The following is a 21,088-nucleotide window of genomic DNA, read 5'->3' as shown; positions in this document are numbered from 1 at the left end:
TCCTTGCTGTCTGTATGTGTGTACTGTGTGTCTGTGTTTGTGTGTTTGTGTCTGTCCATCCGCGGCTCTCACAGGCAGCACGTCAGTGAAGTGTGGCATGGCCAGGGGTAGTGCCTGAAGGGCAGAGCCCTGGTATTTCCACTACCCGGGGGGTCCCTCCGTGTGTTTACCCAGTGCTGCCGCTTTCACGTGCCCTTCCCACACACACAGCCCAGCATTGTGTTGTGTTGTTTGCAGGTGGCTGGCCAATGCCTCGGCAGTGCCTGCGGAGGGGGCAGTTCTCATCCCATGCTTTCCCAGGGCAGGCAGTCTCTGCTGACTGCCCTCCCTGATCCGAGACCCCCGCCCCTGCCAGCCTGGGTGGTCGGCCATGGAGTGGGGTACATGCCCCCCTGGGAGAGCGCACAAAGGGGGGAGTGTAAGGCCGGCCCGGTTCTCTTGCTCACACAGAAGCGTCTACTACTGACATTTGCTGAATGTTGGCACAGTGTCTGCTGCAGACCGCCCCCCTTCCGCTGTCTGAGAGCCGTGGCATCTGTTAAAGTGACGACGACAGACCAATGAGAGAGCTGACTGGTGCATGCACCAGGCGTGAAACCAGTGTGGTTGCAGGACGCCTGGTGCATGCTCCTTCACGGCTCTCGTGAAGACATTTCTTATCAGCTTGTGTAAATAAACAAGCTGATAAGAAATGTCTTCACGACAGATGCAAACCAGACGAGCCAGTCCGGCTCGGAGAGAAAGGGCGTCCACAGAAAATCCTAATTTCCAACGGCAGGCCACCGTTTAGCATAAACGGTGACGCCAGCCAATGGAAATGAGGGGCGGGGCTTAAAGCCCTCTTCTGAAAGTCCTCTCTTATAAAATCTCTCGCGGAGCAGGGCTCTGCCCTGCAACGCCACGTGAGACCTAAAAAGGTGAGGGAAAGGTTAAGAGGGCAAAATAAGGATAGAAAAGAGGAAAGACTGGAGATATAAAGTCGAAATAAATGATTCAAGGAAAAAGGCAAGAAGAAAGCATGAAAGTAAGAAAATGGGAAAGGAAGGCGCAAAATAGGAAGGATAGAAATGTGATAGAATAGACGAGAGAAAGAAAGAAAGGGGGCAAGGATAGATGGAAAAATGGATTGAAGAATTGACAGATGAAAGTGTATTAATAGAATGATGGATGAGTGAAAGGATGGATGAGTGAACAGAAGTATAGAATGATGAAAGGACTAAAAGAAGCGTGAAATGATGGAAAGATGAAAGAATGCATGGATGGAGGGTGGGACGATGAATGAGTAGATGGGTGACTGTAGGATGAATCGAACTATTCTAGGGAGAGTCACATTGCTTACTCTGTGCCATTTGAGGTTTAGTTTTAAGTGTGTGTTGGGGGGGGATTTAAATGTTCTGGCTTCTCCCTTGGTTTACAATGTTACATTGTGAAACAGCAACAGATGTTACCTGTAATCATAAACAGGTCAGGTGTCATTGCAAACATTGGTTCACAAATTTCAAAAAACTATCGCAGTACCCAACTATTAGTTATAATCATGATTACCTAACTACAAAGTAAACCTCAACAGTCATAGATCAAGTTAGCATGTGCCATGCCGGCGCCTTCATTTTAAGCTTCACTACAGTGAAGAGAAGACAGTATTTGAAGGCATTGTAACCTGTTTGGGTATTTGTCCAAAGTTGTTGATGAATCCAATGGTTGCCGTCTCTTTCAAGGGGTCATTGATGTTGTAAATGTCCACCTGTCCTTCGTAGAAGAGATGATGGAACACATTGACAGCTTCTACTGCTGCAGGACCTTGTTGCTTGTACCCAAAGATCAGGTCAATCCACTCGTGCAGATGTGCGCTCACATAATCACACTCCAGAGCCTGCATTGAATCATCATCGTACAGAAAGGATCAGCAGACATTGTTTATAGCAGTTGCCAGAGAACAATCTTTTAAAAATTTGTTGGTGTTTCAGTAGGACAAACAGTATGCATTTCATACAGATAAAGCAGCTACAACTAACACATTTTATTCACTTGCTCTATCTCTGATGGAGAGAGCATCCAATATCCGTTTTAACTGCAAGTTAGCACATGTAAAGATCACACACAATGTACATATCCTGTCTTTAAGCTAAAAACAAGTGCATTAGATTTTCTTCATATACGTCAGGGACACAAAATGGTTGCTAGTGAAATAAGTAACATCAGGAAATGCTCAGTTCACGGACATAAAAGACTACATCACCCACTTCTCCCCTTTGCATCTAACTGCTCTTTCCACAAATCAGCTAAGTTCTGGCTTTCCACTAAGAATTGGATACTATACAGAAATAGTAAATTCTTTTCAATGTGTCGGCTACTGCTATTAATTTTTGTGTAAGGACAAAAGGTCCTTCAAGCTAGCACTAATTAGTTTAAACAATTCATAGATAGCAAAGATTCTAACAAATTAGTACATATATATGTACATACATTTTAGAGGAGGCCGTGTTGTGATACAAAAAGGTTATTATATAAACAAACAGCTATATAAGACATAGTTAAACCAACAATTACTTACATACAATCAGATTTACAATATTTACAGTGCTCTCTATGTGGTGATCACACAGTGCAGGTGAGTAACAATAACAAACTAAAGGAAAAGGCCCATTATTGTGATCAGTGAGAAGGGCGATAGACCAAAAAATGGCCATGAAAATAATAAAATTATAAAATATCAGGAGTAGAATAACACTCAATGAATGACAAACAATTCGCAAAGCTCCTCGCTGGTCATCATAATTCCACAAAAAGTATTTTCGCTGATAACGGTCAACGGGTTTTTGAATCCAAAAGCAATAATTCATGGGTCAACATCAGGACAACTTAGGTTAGAGAGCACGTAGAGGATCCTATGAGGTAGAAAAATATATATACTAATGGGAAGGGAAACATGGCCAACTAGAAAAAATATATTTAATGGTCTTTATGGGTCAAAAGTGTTACCAGGTATTACAATGGAGAGATATGACTAAGATAATCATGTAAAACAAAAATTAGGCACAGAGGTACAAGAATGGACCAGGCTTCCTTAGGGCTAACATCTCACCCAATGGCCTTATAGTTAAAAAATTTCCTCGGATCTTCTGGGAAGATGGACAATTTAAGCTCGAATGGTCCCAGATTTCTTGGAAATGTACCAGGGACCTGTTGATCTTGATTATCAACACTGCCAAGAGACTGGCTGACGAACTATTGACTCGCATACAACTAGCCGAAAGTAACCTTAAGAGCGCGGCACCTGGCCCTTCCTTTAAGACCAAACTATCTGAGCTCAACAATGAAATCGCTGAGCACAAAGAATACCTTCTGAAGCAAAAGGTCACTAAATTACAAAAAGATATAAGACGCTTCGACAAAGAGAAAGTGTACCCGTATCTTAAAGCCGATTATGTGCCCTCTGGATCAGGGTATTTATCAGACAACAGTTCCAACTCCACCAGAAGAGGGTCATCAAACAATAGTGACTCCAGTGGAGATAATTGGCAACCGAACCAAGCAAGAAGAGGGAATAGACAGGGATACAACACCTTTCCCCCTCCACCCCAATATCAGGGACCTGCTTTTTGGCAATATCCTCCTTTTTTTCCCCAATGCCCACCACAATTTGCACCCCCTGGCACTAGCCAGCCTTTTTTAGGCAGAGGTTGGGGCAGAGGGCGAGGGCGAAGAAGAGGGAACCAACAAGACAAACGGGTCCAGTGGGAGGATCCGCAACAGCGAGTATACGAAACCCGGAGTCACACCAACAACAAAAAAAGACCCTAGTGGTCAATTTGTCGCCTAGAATACTCAACCAGACGGAAAAAGAGGTTCTAGAAAAAGGCCTGGGCTTTGTTCCCACACCACGAGTAGACCAGTTCAAACAAAGATGCGAACTACACCAATTTTTCCGAAAACTACGCCTCAGAGCATTCTTTGATGGCAAAGACTACCAAGGGGATCAGGACTCGGGTCTTCACAATCCATCCACGTTCACCCCCAACAACGGGATGATCCCTACTGAAGTACTTACATATGAACAAGCTGTACTCAGAGAGGTTAAAGCCCTTACTACCCCTAGACCATTCAACAATACATCTAAGAAAGAGATGCTTGCCATATAATCCTTAGCAAATGACCCCACTATTGTAATCAAACAAGCAGATAAGGGGGGAGCGACCGTGATAATGACCGCCTCAGACTATGACACAGAATGCCTCAGACAATTGAGTAATAGACATTACTATACTCCCATTGCCATAAACCCTACACAACGCCTTAAGAATACCATCACGGGCATTGTCGACTCAGCCGAAAGCCAGGGATGGTTAAGCAAAAAGGAGGCTCTATTTTTAAGTAAAAAAGATCCTTAGACTCCTTACTTTTACATCCTCCCCAAAATCCATAAGGGGACCACACCGGTACCTGGAAGACCTATTGTCTCCGGTATAGGCTCGATCTTGGAACCCCTTTCACAGTTTTGTGATTATTTCCTACAACCATTGGTGAAACTCATACCTTCCTATCTGCAAGACACCACAGATGTACTGCGCTTACTGGATCAATTTGAAAGGACAGATGAGATTGACTTCCTCATCACCCTCGATGTAGAAGCCCTCTACACCAACATCCCTCAGAGGGCTACTCTTGAGGTGATAGAGGAAGATCTTAATTCAGCTTACTGGGAATCAGCTACACCACCTAGTTTTGTCATGGAATGCGCTACACTGGCGTTGACTGAAAACTTTTTCGAATTTAAGGGGTCACTCTACCACCAGACCCAAGGTACGTCAATGGGGAGTACCTTTGCCCCCAGTGTGGCATGCCTCTACATGGCAGCCTTTGAGAGACAGCACATCCACAATGACTCCCACCCCTACCATGAGAACATCATGGTTTGGAAACGTTTCATTGACGATATCCTTATTTTTTGGAAAGGGAATTCAGAATCCCATAATGATTTTTTGCAATGGATAAATAATCTGAATCCATTCTTAAATTTCACTATCACCGTTTCCACTACACAGATCTCCTTTCTAGACCTTACCATCAAAATCGAGACAGGTCATTTAGTCACCTCCATGTATAGAAAGAGCACTGATCGAAACAGCCTTCTACATTTCAATAGCCATCATCCCAAATCACTCAAAGAAAACTTACCTTTTGGACAATTCCTGAGGATAAGAAGGAATTGTAGCAGAGTGCATGATTTCAAAGTTGAATCCGAGATCCTTGCTACAAATTTGGTAGCTAGAAACTATCCACCTAAGAGTATTGCAATTGCAAAAAAACGTGCACGCAAAAAACAACAGAGATGCACTTTTGGAACCCAAAATCGCGAGGGTGGCTGAGACAGAGACACTCACTTGCGTCACTACCTTCACACCCATCTCCAATAAACTCACCAAAGTCCTGAAAAAACACTGGGGCATCCTCAATACAGGGTCTCTCAATCTAGCACAACCACGTTTTGCATTCAAACGTTCAAGAAATCTTAGAGATATGCTTATTAGGACGAGGCCCAAACCCCAACCTACCATCAGACAGACAACACTCTGGCAGCTACCAAAAGTCATTGGTCATTACCCCTGTGGTTCATGTACAGCCTGCGCTTTCACTTCTGTATAGAAGACAATCACACTAAACGGTACATTTTTCTGGGAAATGAGAAACCACACCAATTGCAATACGGCTAATTGTATTTACTTAATCACTTGCCCATGTGAGCTTTACTACGTGGGCATGACTACTAGACCTATCAAGTTACGTATCTCAGAGCACCGCAGCAACTTTCGCTGCCACAGGAACAACACAAAAATGTGTGCTCATTTTTTGGAAAAAGAACATTCTCCCGATTCCTTGAAATGGGTGGTCCTGGAAACCTTACAGTATTCCGGAAGAAACAGCCTTTTCACCAAAGAACAAGTTTATCCACAGACAGAGGTCTTAATGATAATATTCCCTGGAGCACCATCCAGACCTAGGTGTTCTTCTGAGGGTCTATGAACTTTATACTTGAAAACTTACTTGCCTACTTCCATATAGATGGAGCACCATCCAGACCTAGGTGTTCTTATCAGGGTCTATGAACTTGATACTTGAATACTTCCTTGCCTACTTCCACATAGATCCTTTATATCTATACATGGATTATGACTGTGACGCCCCCTGCCTTCTCTTACTTCTCATTTGACTAATGCATATGAGTTGCCTCTTTCAATGCATTTTCTACACGTTGTGTTTGCAACACACTTTCCATACTCCATATAACTCTGTGCGCCTGATATGGTAATCATGCCATTATTTTTTGGTTATCATATTTATACTTACTTTCCCCTTATGTATTATTATTTAAATTGCAAATAACACACACGCTCTTTTTTTTTTTTTTAGCGCATTGTGGTTTTAACAACACAGCTCGGAAAGCCTACCCGCGCTACATCCCCCTTAACCTCTTTTTCTCAACCCTAATCATGCTATGACTTTTAATCAATATATCTTGTTTTCCAAACCATCACGTTGGGGCTTTGATAAACCCTTCTTCTCATTTCAACACACTCCATTCCAAGATGGCCGCGTTGTTAACATACTTCTTATACTTGATGTTAACCGCAACTCCGCCCATTGCCCTTCACACGTGACTATTACAACAGCTTTTAACCCGGGGAAGAAAGTTTACCGATACCTCCCGGACCCGGTGAACAGGGCAGGTCTACTACAGGGCATACTGCGCACTAACTGTAAGTACCTCCTTGATGGAGACACTCTCTCTCTTATGCCTAGCCGCCCCTCTGCTTAAAATCCTCCTTTTAAACGCGGACGCTACTCAGACCGCATGGTGAGCCTTTCCTGGCGCCTCGCGTTATGTTAACTCTGGTTCACTTACTTTAGAAATGTTTCAGTTTTAGACTAGATAAACGCACATGACTCGAACTCCCTAAATCGAGTTCCAGGCACCCTCGCGCCCTGTAGTGTTGTTTTTTCATGTCTTATGAGTAAAATCTCCCAATATAACCACAGCGGTTGTAACAAATGACCTAACCACCTCTTTAATCTTACCGTTTTTTGTATAGCATGCAGCCATATAAACAACTTGTAGAGACAATCAGATTTGACAGTTTCCAACGAAGTATTCATGTCCCACGAGACTCTTAATTTTAACATCATTATACATGCTGTATACATTTTGTATTCTTTCTAGCCCTAAAAATTCTTTAGGCACCAGGCGCTATGCTTATACCACCGGGTACTGTTGAAGCCTGGGGTTCTACCGAATAGGGTGAGTACCTGACCTAGTTTCTGCTGCTGCACTGTATTCTATAGGGGCTTATAGGCACAATAGCTCACTATGGAATACCACCACTTGTGATTTTATCAATTTTAACTTTTCACGTGATGATGTTCACTTCATTTTTTTTTTTAAACATGTTTTTATTGGCTTTTGTTAGTAATTTCAGTACATATCATTGTTGGATGACAATATCGCAGAGTACAAGTGTCCAATCAAGTGAGATCAATCATCACGTTTACAATAACCTTCACCACACTCATGTGCAGTGTAACCGGTGTTTGCCATACTATATAATACAAACCAGGGAAGGGAGGGAAAACTAGGGGGAGCCATGGACCGTCAGAGACGGGTCAGCCAGACTACAGCTCAGGTGGACTGTAGGGCAACTGGTGAAGCAGCGCATTGGGAACCCCAGGGCGGGGTACGACTATGCAGGTGGACATACGGCATGGGTGCAGGCCCCGTAGCAGCGGGGAGAGGAACCTGGTCCCCCTAAGGTGAGTGTGTAGTATTAAGGGGGGTCGTCACCTGGGTGGGTTTGTGTCGCGCGTGGCTGTGTGGCAGTATGGGTAGTCGCGGTCGTGTTCTGGTCAGCTAGGGGTTGGGATTGTTTAAACTGATGCATTATCAGCGCCCACTCCAGGGAGATCGGGGTTTTGCGTGTGCCCTTCGCCTCCTCCTCCCGCAGAGCGTCCTCCTCAGCCGCAGACCACTTGAGCACCGCCCCCCTCCATGCCGCCATCGGGGGGCCCGTAGGGGAGCGCCAATTCATAGCTATGCATCGCTTAGCCAGGAGGTGTGCTAATGAGACAAATCGTATAGGTACTTTGTGCCGCTGCTGCCGACCCATTATTCCCAGTGCGCAGTACTCCCAGGTGTCTAGATGGGGCAACACCGTGAGCTCACGGAGGGTCTCGTGGATAGTCGACCAGTAGATTTGGATCCCCGGGCAGGACCAAAACATATGGAGGAAATCTGCATCCTGCGCCTGACAGCGGGGGCAGAGGAAAATTGTATCGGGATAGAAACGCTGGAGGCGCGCTGGGGTCAAGTAGGCCCTGTGGAGAATGTAATATTGTATATTTTTGAAACGGGCGTTCCGAGACACTTTTTGGGGAAATTCGAGTGCCCTGTCCCATTCGTTGTCATGAAACGCCCGTCCCACCTCCTCCTCCCAAAGGGTCCGCAGGGGCGCCAATGATAGGGGCGTCAACTCTCGAATGGACTTGTACAGCCAGGTGGTGAGGTGACGACCCCGTCCCATTCGCAGTATCGTGTGGAGGACTGGATGCGTGGGGGGCTCTCCTAGTGTGAGATCACAGTGCGGCAGAAAATGACTAAGGAGCTGGCGGTGCCGCAAGAATTGTCCCGGGGGGAGATCGTATTCATCAATGAGTTGTTGGAATGGTCGGAGGTGTCCCTCCGCGAATAGTATTTCTACCTCGGTGACCTCCCGAGATGTCCACTCCCGAAGCATGGCAGGGGTGAAGAACCGGGTGTTTTTGGGCCAGCCCACCAGCGGGAGCAACGGTGAATACGAGGGCCTATCTGGTGCGAGTCGGTGTATGCGCCGGATGCACCCCCGGGCCACCTCCACCTGGAGGGGGTAAGTCCCCGTCGGGCGGGATCCCGGCACAAGCAAACGGCATAATTCCGGTGTCGTTATCCGACCCGCGGTCGTGTATGTTTCGGACGTGTGCCTGCCGGCGGTCCAATAGGAAAGCCATTGGAGCTGCGCCGCTAGGAAATAGACTTCGAATGAGGGAGCTCCGAGACCTTCTTGTGTCGTGGGTAATTTCAGTTTTGCCAGTGCGATTCTATGTCGCCCCTTGCCCCATATTAGGGAGCCAAGGAGGGTGTCCAGATCTTTGAAGAAAGAACGAGGTGGTATCACTGGAAGGTTAGTAAAGTAATAGAGTAGACGCGGGACCAGCACCATTTTCGCTAAGGCCACGCGGCCGATCGGGGCTAGTGGGAGCTGACGCCAAAACCCGATGGTGGAACGTATGGAGGCGAGTGCCCTACGATGGTTACCCTCAAAGATGTCAGTGGGTGAGTGATATAGGCGAACCCCTAGATAGCGAGGGGCCTCTGCCGTCCAGTTTAATCGCTGATCACCAATCCACACTTCCCGAGGGGCAGAGTCGGGGTGGAGGGGATAGACCACAGATTTCTCCCAGTTCACCTTCAAGCCTGAAGCTTCCGCGAATTCGGTCAGGATGAGTCCGAGTGGAGTTAGATCCGCGGCGATGTCCCGTATATACAGGAGGAGATCGTCGGCATACAGTGAGACACAGTGCGTGGCGTCCGCTAGCGGTATGCCCCAGTCCTGCCCCTCCCTTCGGAGACGGATAGCCAAGGGCTCCACAGTCAACGCAAATAACAGGGGCGATAGGGGGCAGCCCTGTCTAGTGCCCCTGTGTATTGTGAATGCCGAAGAAATACGACGTCCAATGCGGACTCGGGAAGTGAGCTTAGTGTAGAGAAGGCGGGTGTACGCAACAAGCTTGGGGCCAAAGCCAGCACGCTGGAGGGCCGAGAACAGGTACTGCCACGTCAGGGTGTCGAAGGCCTTCTCGAGGTCTAAGATCAGGCACGCCGCTCTGGGGAAGCGGTCACCAATCTGATCCTGGATATGGAACAGACGCCGTATGTTCTGAGAGGTATTCCTGCCCGGTACGAATCCGCATTGGTCAGCGTGTACTAGCGGACATACCACCCGGGAGTATCTTTCAGCCAATATTTTCCCTAAAATTTTACAGTCGGCTGTAAGGAGCGTTATGGGCCGATAAGACGCCAACAGCTGTGGGTCGCGGTTGGGCTTCGGGAAGGTGACTATTACCGATTCTCTCATGGAGCTGGGTAATTCGCCCGCGTGCAGTGCTGTGTCCAGTACCGTCGATAGACGGGGGGCCAGCAGGGAAATAAAGGTGACGTAGTATTCCAGCGGGAACCCGTCCAAGCCCGGGGCTTTGTTTCGAGCCAATGTGCGTATGGCCTGGGTGATCTCTGAGGTACGTATCGGCGTGTCCATGTCAGTTTTCTCTGCAGAAGATATCTGTGGGAGAGGCAGAGGGTCGAGGAAGCGATCGATCATCCCCTGACTCCATGCTCGGGGCCTATCGTAGACCACCGAGTAATATTGACGGAATTCTTGGAAGAATCTCGTCCTGAGAGTGTACCAAGACGCCGTGTTGCGTATATATGGACGTGATGGGTCGAATCTCCGTGTCTTGTTTAGCTAACCACGCTAGCAGCGAGCCCGTCTTGTCGCGGTCTTTGTGCATTCGAGTCGCATATGTCCGAAAATTGTGTCGCCGCAGATCCGCGCACGCTCCCTGATATTCCGACTTGGCATGTGCGATCTGCGTCGCCACCGCCACCGATTGGTCGGTGAGTTTTGTGGCGTTGGCAAGCCGCTTCTCGGCTTTGTCGAGGGCCTGTTCCAGGGTGCGTTTCACCCCGACGCGCTGTTGAATGCAGTCTCCCCTGGCCACCACCTTGAAGCTGTCCCACTCGATTAGGGCGGAAGACGCCGATCCCGTGTTTCGGGCAAAGTAGTCTCGGATACTACACTCTTGTTCGTGGGTGAAGACCGGATCCGCCAGGCAATCGCGCGGGAGGCGCCATGTGGGGACAGGGGGGTGTGGGGGTCTCCATTGAAGACTTAGTACATGTGCATCATGGTCGGATATGATTCTACCCAGGTAATCTGTGTGGCGGACCTGAGGGAGTACCGCTGCCGTGCACAAGAAGCGATCTAGTCTGACACGAAGGTTGTGGGGAGCTGAGTAGAAGGAGTACATGCGTGTATGAGGGTAGTGCAAGCGCCATACATCTGTGAGTGACCAGTGTGCTACCCAGGCCTTTAATCTATCGATGTGTCTGTAAGTAGGGGAGCGTGGTAGGGGGGGGCATGAGCGGTCCATGTCGGGATCTAGGACGCAATTATAGTCTCCCCCGAGTATCCAGGGCACGTGTGTGAATTGGGCGAGGATTTTCGTAAGTCGGTCCCAAAACCTATCCTGATCGACATTCGGGGCATATATGCTGCCCAATAGGACGGCCTGTCCGTCAAGCAGCCCCTCCAACAGGACAAATCTACCCTCCCCGTCTACCACCCGCTGGAGCTCTCGGAACGGAGTACCTGGTCGGATCCAGATCAGCGCGCCGCGGGCAAATGATGAGTAGGTTGTAGCGCAAATGAGGCCCCGCCATTTTGCCTGCACCCTGCCCACCTCCGCTGCATTAAAGTGGGTTTCTTGCAATAGGAGTATGGATGCCGTTTGGCGCTTCGCGTAGGCGTAGATCGCATAGCGCTTGCGGGGGGTGTGAAGACCGCGTGCATTTAACGTAAGTATGTTAACGTCCGTTACACTCGTCCTCTGTGCCATGGGTAGTATGTCTAGTGTGCGGGCCGAGGGAGCTGTCGGTCAGAGTGGTCGCTATGTGGCGACCTAGGGGTTCGCTGCGCCGCTGCTGAGTAACGAACCAGTGATCCCGGTCGCTGGGGCTGTTGATCGCGTGGGTGCCTGGTGCCATGACGTGTGGGGTGTGCAAGCACTGGGTAAGAAACGGTGTGCTAGGGAGGGAGTTGGGGTTATGCTGAACTGGGGGAACCAACTGCGGAACTGGGGTCGGGAAACGTTCCCAATGCAAAGGACCCATCGCCAGAGACGATGCGTCCAAACCTACGCTCCCTAAGACGGGAAGTACAACAATGTATGATGGGGGCGGCGGTGTGGGTGCGTAAGACGATACACGGATCGGGCCTTTAGAGGATAAGTGAGCGTTGCTCGCATCGTCAATTGAAGGGCCAAGGTGTCTAATGCTAGGGAGTGATACGTGAAGATAACCACCCTCGTTAGGCAGTTTCCCAGCAAACCCCTCTTACGGTACAAGAGTCCTTGATTGTCCATCCAGAATGAGGTCCGCTGTCTGAGGAGTGACCAGAGGGGGTGTCACAGAGTCTCCGCCCGACAGGGAGCCATCGCTGTCATTCTCCCCCTCAGATGTGAAGATCTGCGGGGGTCGGTCTATGTCGTCCTGCTGGGAGGGCGTCTGCAGATTGATCACCGCCTGCAGGGCCTCCCTCCTTTCCCTCACAATCTGTTCCAGGTCGGGAGAATCTTGGGTTCGCAACTTGGTCCCACCACTTGCACCACCGCGTGGGCGCTTCTGAGTGCGTCTCCTGGGTCGGGATAATTTGGGGTTCGGGTCTCTTATGGTATCTGCTCTAGACTGCTGCGAGCAGTGTTGATCCGCCCAATCCTGCGCTTCCGAGGCGGTGGTGAAGAAGACAGTAGAGCCATTATGGATTATCTTGAGGCGGGCTGGAAAGAGCAAAGAGTACTGAATTTTATTCTCCCGGAGGCGGCGTTTCACGTGTAGGAAGGAAGACCGTTGCTGCTGCACCGCTCTCGCGTAATCCGGGAAAACCATGATCCGCTTGTCCTCGACCTGTAGGGCGCCTGCCGCTCGTGCCGCACGCAGCACCGCGTCCCTGTCCCGGTAGTGGAGGAACTTCGCTAACATCGGTCGTGGAGCCGCGCCCGGCAGCGGCCTACGGGCTGGGACCCTGTGAGCCCATTCCAGTGAAAAGAATGCAGATCGGTCCTTCTCGGGGGTGAAGGACTTTACCCAGGTTTCCATGTATTGCAGGGGGGTCGTGCCTTCGATTCCTTCCGGCAAACCCAGCACGCGAATGTTACAGCGTCTCGAGCGTCCTTCCAAATCGTCCGCGCGTTCCTCCATAATGGTCAACCGATGTAGGACCTCCTGCAGCGACTTCTGGTGGGCCCCGACCATAGGTTGCAGCTCGGCCACCGTCTTTTCCCCATCTTTTACTTTGTCCGCCAGTTTGCGGTGATCGTCGCGGATAAGGCTGATGTCCGTTGCCAGGGTCCCGAGTCTCTCCTCCATAGAGACTCTGGAGAGCTCGATGGCCGCGAGGACCTGATCCAGCTTGGCTGAGATCGCGGGATCGGCCCGTGGTGCCTCTGTGTTCACCCATGTCCGAGTCTTTGGCATGTTCTCTGGGGCTGTTTCAGGTACCGCTGTGTGTTGGGTCGTCCTCGGTTTCCCCATCCTGGCGGCCGGGGCAGCGGTGGCAAGCGCGTCGTTGATTCAGAGGTTCCCCTTTGAGGCTAACTTGACTGAAGTCCACCTCCACCGCCGTCGATGGTCGTGGTGCCCCCGGGGGTCGGGTACCCTCCGGGAACGCCGCTGTGCCTCCGTATGTTGTCCGGGGATTAAGGGGCTCTCCGTCCACGTACGAGAGTACGCTCTATCCCGGTGTCATACCACCGTGCCGGCGTTGGGCCACCGTCTATTCCAGTGCAGATTATACTGGGAGCCACTCAGCTGTGGGGCACCCCTGCGAATGCGCCGACACGGGGACGCAGCTCACCCCATTCGCGCCAGCATATTGCGCATCATATCACCGGCACCCAGCAGAAAGTCAGGCGCCATCTTAAGGTCAGGCGGACCGGCTATGATGGGAGGATCATGGGGGCCCGTCACCAGGCCGAGGGTGAACAGCTGTCTCCGCTATCCCGGGACACAGGGTGAGGGGGGGGGCCACCGCCCCGAACCGGTACCTCAATGCGGGATCTGCGTCTGAGTCCGCCGCCGGAGGAAGGGTCGTCCCTGTCCCAAAATGGCCGCTCGTCCCCTTCCCGGGCTCCGGGACCTGCAGCGGGCGCGCACCTGGGAAGTCCGGCTCCCTCCGTCGTCCCCCGCGCAGGGGTCGGTGTTGTCTGCCTTCCTGGTGTGAGGGATGGTGAGCCAGGGGCCGCGCCGGGCCCGAGGGGCCTCGAATGCACCCCCTAGTCCGCTCCTCCGGACCGAATGTCCGCCATCTTGTAGCCCAGAGCTCCGATCTGGCGACCGCACTGCCAACGGTCTCCGCCGCCGCTTGCCTCCAGCGTTGCGTTCCTGGCAAGCACTCCGGCAGACCCAGGATCCGCTCCGGTGCCCGGTGCTCGTTGTTAAGGTGCGAGCAACGCCTGGAATCGGGTAAGTTACTGGCCCGATCATGGAGCCTCAGCACTCCACAGCCGCCATCGTAGCCGGCTTGGCCACGCCCCGATGATGTTCACTTCATAAGGTTTCCGAGTAGACGTCAGAGTCACTGTTAGATTGTGCAGCTGATTATTGTACCACTCCAACTTGATCGATACCTATATGTGTTTTTTTGTTTCCCTCAATAGGTAGGTCCAGGTACTTTAACCATCTGACACCCTTTGTCTGTGAGTAGATAAATTCACCACATATGTTTTAGGTGTAGAACATTAGTCTTGTCTAGGTCCTGAAGAATCGCACGGATACCCTTCCTACAGCGAGAAACATGTTGACCCACACTGAGTAAAACATGGACTTACACTATACGAGACATTATTCTCGGGCTAGTGCCTTGTTTTCTGTCCCTCACTTTTAAACTAGGGTAGGAGACCCCCAGAATAAATCTCGTTCATGTCAGGTACTCCTTTCCCTATTTTAATTCACTACACTATTCTACACCCCTTAGCCCCCACACCTGCACTTCACCATACGGCATCCGGATAAGAAGATCTCCGATAAAGAGCCCCTATTACAGGGAGCCCGTCGGGTATTGCACCGCCGACCCGACGAGGAGCAGCCCATATGATGAAGCATGACACCTGCAAGGGTGTGTGAGTGCATTACTATCCGGAATATGGATTTCCCACACAGACCCCAACTCTCGGGCTAGTGGGACTCCTTGTCTTCTCTGACTCTGTATTTCTAGCTTTCTCACATGAGAGGAACGGCATAAAACTTGTTTTGTAACAATTCCTGGTATACACCCATGAACCATATGGAGAAAACAATATGTTTGAAGGAGTCAACCTAAAATATAATGATACACACGAGAAACCAGAAACTCCAGAATTATAATTTCAAGAAATGGAATGGCCAGAGAGTGTAATACTTACAACTATTCAGGCAATGTCAAAAATGCCAAGTAAATCAGCTTGTGGTTAACTGATGTTAACAACAGAAAGATAAGCAAGTAATCACCTTCAGAATAAAGAGGCTCATTTAATATACAACGTCCCTCAGTGATGCAAAGGCACTCACTTGATCTACCGGAGTATCCAGATCCTTTGGACAATGGGTGTGGGTATCTGGCGGCGAAGCTTGGGCATTTTTTGTTTTCGTGGGTGGCGAAGAGGTCTATCTGAGGATGCCCCCACTTGTGAAAGAATGGGTGAAGAACTTGTGGATGCAGTTCCCATTCGTGCATTTGCTGCGTTTGTCTGCTGAGCAGATCTGCCATGGTGTTTTGTATACCTGGGACGTGCTGTGCCAGGAGAAAGATTTTTTGTGGGATTGTCCATCTCCATATGCTCTGTGCTAAGCGAGAGAGCTGGGGAGAGTGTGTCCCCCCCCTGTTTTTGAATATAATACATTGCAGTCATATTGTCTGTGCGAATGAGGACTGCCTTGGCTGAGATTTGTTTCTGAAACGATTTCAGGGCTAGAAAGATCGCCAATAACTCCAGATGATTGATGTGGAGTAACCTCTGTTGTGGCATCCATACACCTTGCACTGTGAGGTGTAATAGGTGCGCTCCCCAGCCGGAGAGCGATACGTCCGTTGTTAGAATCACCTGAGGAACCGGGTCCAGGAACGGTCGCCCTTTGGAAAGGTTTGTGGTGTTCCACCACTGCAGAGAGCGATGGGTCCGACCGTCCACCAACACCAGATCCGTCAGCTGTCCCTGGGCCTGGTTCCACTGGCGTGCTAGGCACTCTTGGAGTGGACGCATGTGAAGTCTTGCATGAGGCACTATGAAAATGCAAGACGCCATCATCCCTATTAGTTTCATGAACACTCTTGCTGGGAGAGAGTGCTGAAGAAGGAATCTTTGGCGCAAGACTTGTATGCTTGCGATTCTGGCTGAGTTGGGATAGGCTATGGCTCTTGAGGTGTCTATAGTGGCACCAAGGTATTGTTTTGTGTGAGACGGTATCAAGTGGGACTTTTGGTGGTTCACCGTGAAGCCTAGCTGGTGGAGTAGTTGAATGATAGTGTTTGTATGCTGCACACACTGGTGGTAGGACGCGGCTTTTATGAGCCAGTCGTCCAGATAGGGGAAGACGTGAATGTTCTGTCTTCTGAGGTGTGCCGCCACTACTGCCAGGCATTTGGTAAACACCCGTGGTGCGGTTGTGACCCCGAAGGGGAGAACCTTGAACTGATAATGTTGGCCGTCCACTACAAATCGGAGGTACTTTCTGTGAGCAGGGTGTATTGGAATATGAAAGTATGCGTCTTTCAAGTCCAGTGTAGTGAGAAAGTCGCCCTGACAGAGGAGTGGGAGAACTTGTTGGAGAGTTACCATGTGGAAATGGTCTGAATGGATATATGCATTTAGAGGCCGGAGGTCTAGAATGGGCCGTAGGGTCTCGTCCTTCTGTGGTATTAGAAAGTACAGAGAGTAGACCCCTAAATTTTGCTGATTGACGGGGACTTGCTCTATAGCTTGTTTTTGTAGGAGGGAGAGTACCTCTTGTTTCAGAAGTGTGGTATGTTCCTGTGACATCGCACGGTGTCTGGGTGGAATGTTTGGGGGGGTAGAAGTTAGTTCGAGACAGTACCCTGACCGAATAATTTGGGTAACCCATTTGTCTGATGTTATGGTCTCCCAGGTTTGAAGGAAATCTTGTAGTCTGCCCCCGACCGGAGTGGAATGGTCTGGGGGGAGCGGGAAAAAGTCATTGTGTGGGCGGTGTGGCAGAACGGGCGGTGTTGGTTTTGCCCCTGCCTTTATTATTGTTTCCTCGATATCCACCCCTTTGATAGCCCTTTGTGAAGGTATTTTGAGGAGGGGACTTATAGGATGTGGAGGCGTTATCAGAAGAGTAGCCTCTGCCAGAGCCTCGAAAGGAGGAACGGCGAAAGGAGCGTCTAGGGGTGTGTGATTGTAGTGCACCCATAGACTTCGCCGTATCTGTATCCTTCTTCATTTTTTCCAAGGCTTCGTCTACTTTTGGGCCAAATAAATGTTGTTGGTCAAAAGGGTGGTTTAGTATAGACGCTTGGACCTATGGTTTAAAGCCTGAGATCCTGAGCCAGGCGTGGCGGCGAAGCAGAACACTGGTGTTTATAGCCCTGGAAGCTGTGTCTGCTGCGTCAAGGGCACATTTAATAGAGGTGTTGGTAATAATCTTTCCCTCTTGTATTAGTTCATTAGCCTTATTTTTATATTTCTCTGGGAGGTGTTGCATAAGAGCCTCCAGCTCATCATAGTGTGCTCTGTCGTAACGCGCCAGCAACGCTTGCGTGTTGGCGATGCGCCACATATTGGCAGCTTGCGAGGCAGTGCGTTTGCCTGACGCGTCGAGGAGCTTGGACTCCTTATCGGGTGGCGGAGCTTCACCTGATGACTGAGAATTAGAGCGCTTCCTAGCTGTGGATACCACTAATGAGTCTAGGGGCGCAGGTCCTTTAATATAGGCAGGATCTGTGGGGGCTGCCTTGTATTTCTTCTCTATTCTGGGGTTTAAGACCCTAGCTCTGACGGGGTCTTTGAAAACCTCTGTCGCATGTTTGGTCACCCCCTTAAGCATGGGTAATATAGCAGTAGACTTATCTGCTATGTCAAACGTGTCAAGTAGGAAGTCTTCCTCAACTGGATCACTGTGTAACTCCACCCCATGATAATGTGCCGCCCGTTGTAAGAGGTGGTGGAACCCCAGGGAGTCCTCTGGTGGAGATGGCCTGGATGGATAAAGATCATCCTGAGGCATATCTGGGACATCTGGATTGTGATAATCCTCCCATGGGTCAGGTGTTCCCGGAGGAGTGGGGTCCTGCGGGGCATCTGTTGGATAATAGAATGGATCCCCTTGGTCATCAGGGTCTGGAGACGGGGTTGGAGAGCGATGAGGCAAGGGTGGAGAAGGTGGAGGCGTAGATGGAGGGAGTGGAGGAGGTGGAGGAGGTGGAGGTGGTGGAGGTGGTGGGGAGGGTACTCTGAATGGGGATGTGGCAGAGTCCTTCCGTTTAGGAGCTGGCTTGTCTAAATGTCTTTTCTTGAAAGACAAAGTCAAATGTCCAGTCTTTGGATCCTTGGTTAAAGTCTTTTGAAGAGGATCTGGCGTGAAAAGCTCCTCCGGCACCGGAACCGAGGGCTTCGTTGGTTTATCCGCGCCATGCTTTCTCGGGGCCTCCGATTTTTTGTTCGGCGCCGAGGCAGGCTTCGACACCGAAGCGTCGGTGCCGAGAGACTTATGTTTGGTCGGCACCGAGAGGCCAGGTTTCGAGACCGATGGCTTCGGAACGGAGCCGGGTTTCTTCGGCGCCGAAGGGTGTTCTTCGGCGCCGCAAGGAGGCTGGCTCGAGCCCGAGCCGCCAGGAGACTTGTGATGCTTTTTCACCGGGCCCGAAGGTGGGGTGATGGAAGCGGTATGCTTGGTTTTCCCTAGGCCCGGGGGAAGGGGTAACCGGAGTCTCTTTCGGTATGGGAGCGGGAGGGGGTAGAGTACTCACGACCCTCTGCGCCGGTGTGATCTCCTCCACGTCGGAGTCGTCGGCTTCGGAAGCGCTGACGATGTCGTCCTCCTGTTCGGTGTGCTGCTTTCCCGAAGCCGCTGTATCTTCTCCGAAGATGTCAGGTGGAGCCGAGGTCGATGACTGCGCCATAGTGCGTCGAGCTCGTCGATCCCGAATGGTCTTTTTCGATCGAAAAGACTTGCAGGCGGGGCAGTCTCGGGCCTCGTGTTCGGGAGAGAGGCAGAGGTTGCACACCTGATGGAGATCGGTGTGGGGAAATTTAGACCCACATTTTGGGCACTTCTTGAAGGGAGTCCTTTCCATCGGCCAAGACCGGAGTCGAGGTAGGCCCGAAGGCCGCTGCCGATGCGAGGAAGTGCCGAAGAGAGAGATGAAGAAGCCGATTTTCGTATGAAGAGTCTCGATGGACGAGGATTTTTCGTCGAAGGTCGAACTGGAAAGGTTCGAAGCCGGAGCACGAAGTATAACATCCGAGCCCGATGGCGGAAACAAACAATCTGAGGATGGAGCCGAAGCCCATGCGCAGTACAGACCGAAGGAGGAGTCACCGAACTCGTGACTTCCAAAGACTGTCCAAGAAGAAAAACAAACTGCAAACATCCGGGCCCAACACCAGATGGCGATCTATGCACAGTGTATAATCTGCAGCTCATATGCCTCGAACACTACTTTATTCATAGATCTACGGGGAGCTCCTGTGGTTCTGGGATTTATTGTCTATTCTCAACTTTAGATCTGTTTAAATATTTGTTTATTAGATTCTAATGGTTTGCAGTGTTCATGTAAATATCACTGTTTTGGTTGAATTCAACATTCCTAAGTGAAAAACGGTCAGTGCAACTTTGCCTGTTCTATGTTAACTGACATACTTACCAATACGTATTTCCACTTCTTGCAGGAAACACATCTCACAGTTATTGAAGCATTCAGACTCCAGCGTAGCTGGCACATGCCAAGTATATGCCACTAGCCTCTCTTCCTACGCCAGGGGGTCTTCATCTGGGTGCAACCGGGGGTCCCCTATGCTGCAGAGGAGGAAGTAATAGATGTAGAGGGCCAATATATGCTCATAAAAGGACGATTGGATGGCCATCACATCCTTATAGACAGCTAATACAGAGCAGATCCCGTTCCCCTGGCGGCTCGATAAGACACTTTCCTGGTGGGGTGGAGTTCTGTGACTTCTGGGCGGGGACTTTACCTGCGTTCTGAATACTAGTTTGACCGGTCCTTTCCCCCACTGCCCTGTACACTGGCCACTACCAATGCCCAGGTGTTCCACAAATGGCTCCAACACTGGCAACTTGTAAACATCTGGCACCAACACAACTCCCTCACTAAGGTATACTCCTTCTTTTCCTCCCCACATCAACTACATGTTCTGATCCGGTTTGTTAGCACGACTAATTTATTTCCCTTTGTCGTACACACTGATTAACTATGCCGCACACACTCTGATCACAACCTACAGCAACTCCACCTTACCTGAGACACAGGCCCTCCCCGCCATCCCCACTTGGCATTTACAGACAGTGGCTTTGGAAGCCGCCCCCCACCTCTGTGCTTCACTTCACACTGCTGTAGAGGACTAATTTGAGCTCAATCACGGATCCGCCACAAGCAGGCTGATTCAGTGGGACACGCTCAAGGTGACTCTTTGGGGACACTGTTTGGGGCTGACCTGGAACTTGATGGGGACATATCCCAACTCGGGCGTAAGCTTTTGCGACTCAAAACTCAGGTGTCACAAAACCCAGCAACCCCCTCCTGCCTGTTTTAGGCGCAGCAAGAGCATGTCTCACTAATGGAATGTCTGCGCTGCTTGAACTACATGGCACACTTCGTCAGGACTCAAGTAACTGCCGTCAAAATGGGCTCATCATTTGCATGGCTGACACGCTCTGACCAACCTAGAAACCCAATGTTGCACTACATTCTATTGTTGGCCACTTGCTATATACCCAATGCAACATACACCGTGTGCTGACTAACACTACGCTTTGCTCTATAAACCACATACTACCACTACAACACAAGATGTTGCCTCCTTCCTCGCCACAGTACCCCTTTCCTGTATCACATCAGATCAATGGGTGGAGCTAGACGACCTCATCATGCTCTTCGAAATACAGGAGGCGATCAGATCTCTCGCTACTGGTAGGTCCCCTGGCCACGAAGGCCTACCCGCTGAGTTTTACAAGGCATACGCCCCACTTCTTGCTCCCCAGCTACTTACA

At 50.2% G+C, this 21,088-nt stretch overlaps 1 protein-coding gene across 10 annotated transcripts in view; it reads right to left on the bottom strand.

Annotated features, from left to right (window-relative positions):
• The window catches only part of WDFY3 (WD repeat and FYVE domain containing 3), a 1,391,721-nt gene that overhangs the window by 169,461 nt on the left and 1,201,172 nt on the right, over window positions 1-21,088 (bottom strand). For all 10 annotated transcript variants that reach the window (XM_085636566.1, XM_085636564.1, XM_085636563.1 and 7 more), the window contains one exon: window positions 1,661-1,873. In XM_085636566.1, the coding sequence (XP_085492692.1) occupies window positions 1,661-1,873 (213 nt within the window). The remainder of the gene's footprint in view (window positions 1-1,660; window positions 1,874-21,088) is intronic.

Source organism: Triturus cristatus, chromosome 2_1 (genome assembly GCF_964204655.1).
Source record: "Triturus cristatus chromosome 2_1, aTriCri1.1, whole genome shotgun sequence".
Lineage (NCBI taxonomy): Eukaryota > Metazoa > Chordata > Amphibia > Caudata > Salamandridae > Triturus > Triturus cristatus.
The sequence above is the reverse complement of the archived record's forward strand: the minus strand, read 5'-3'. Positions and strand labels throughout refer to the sequence as shown.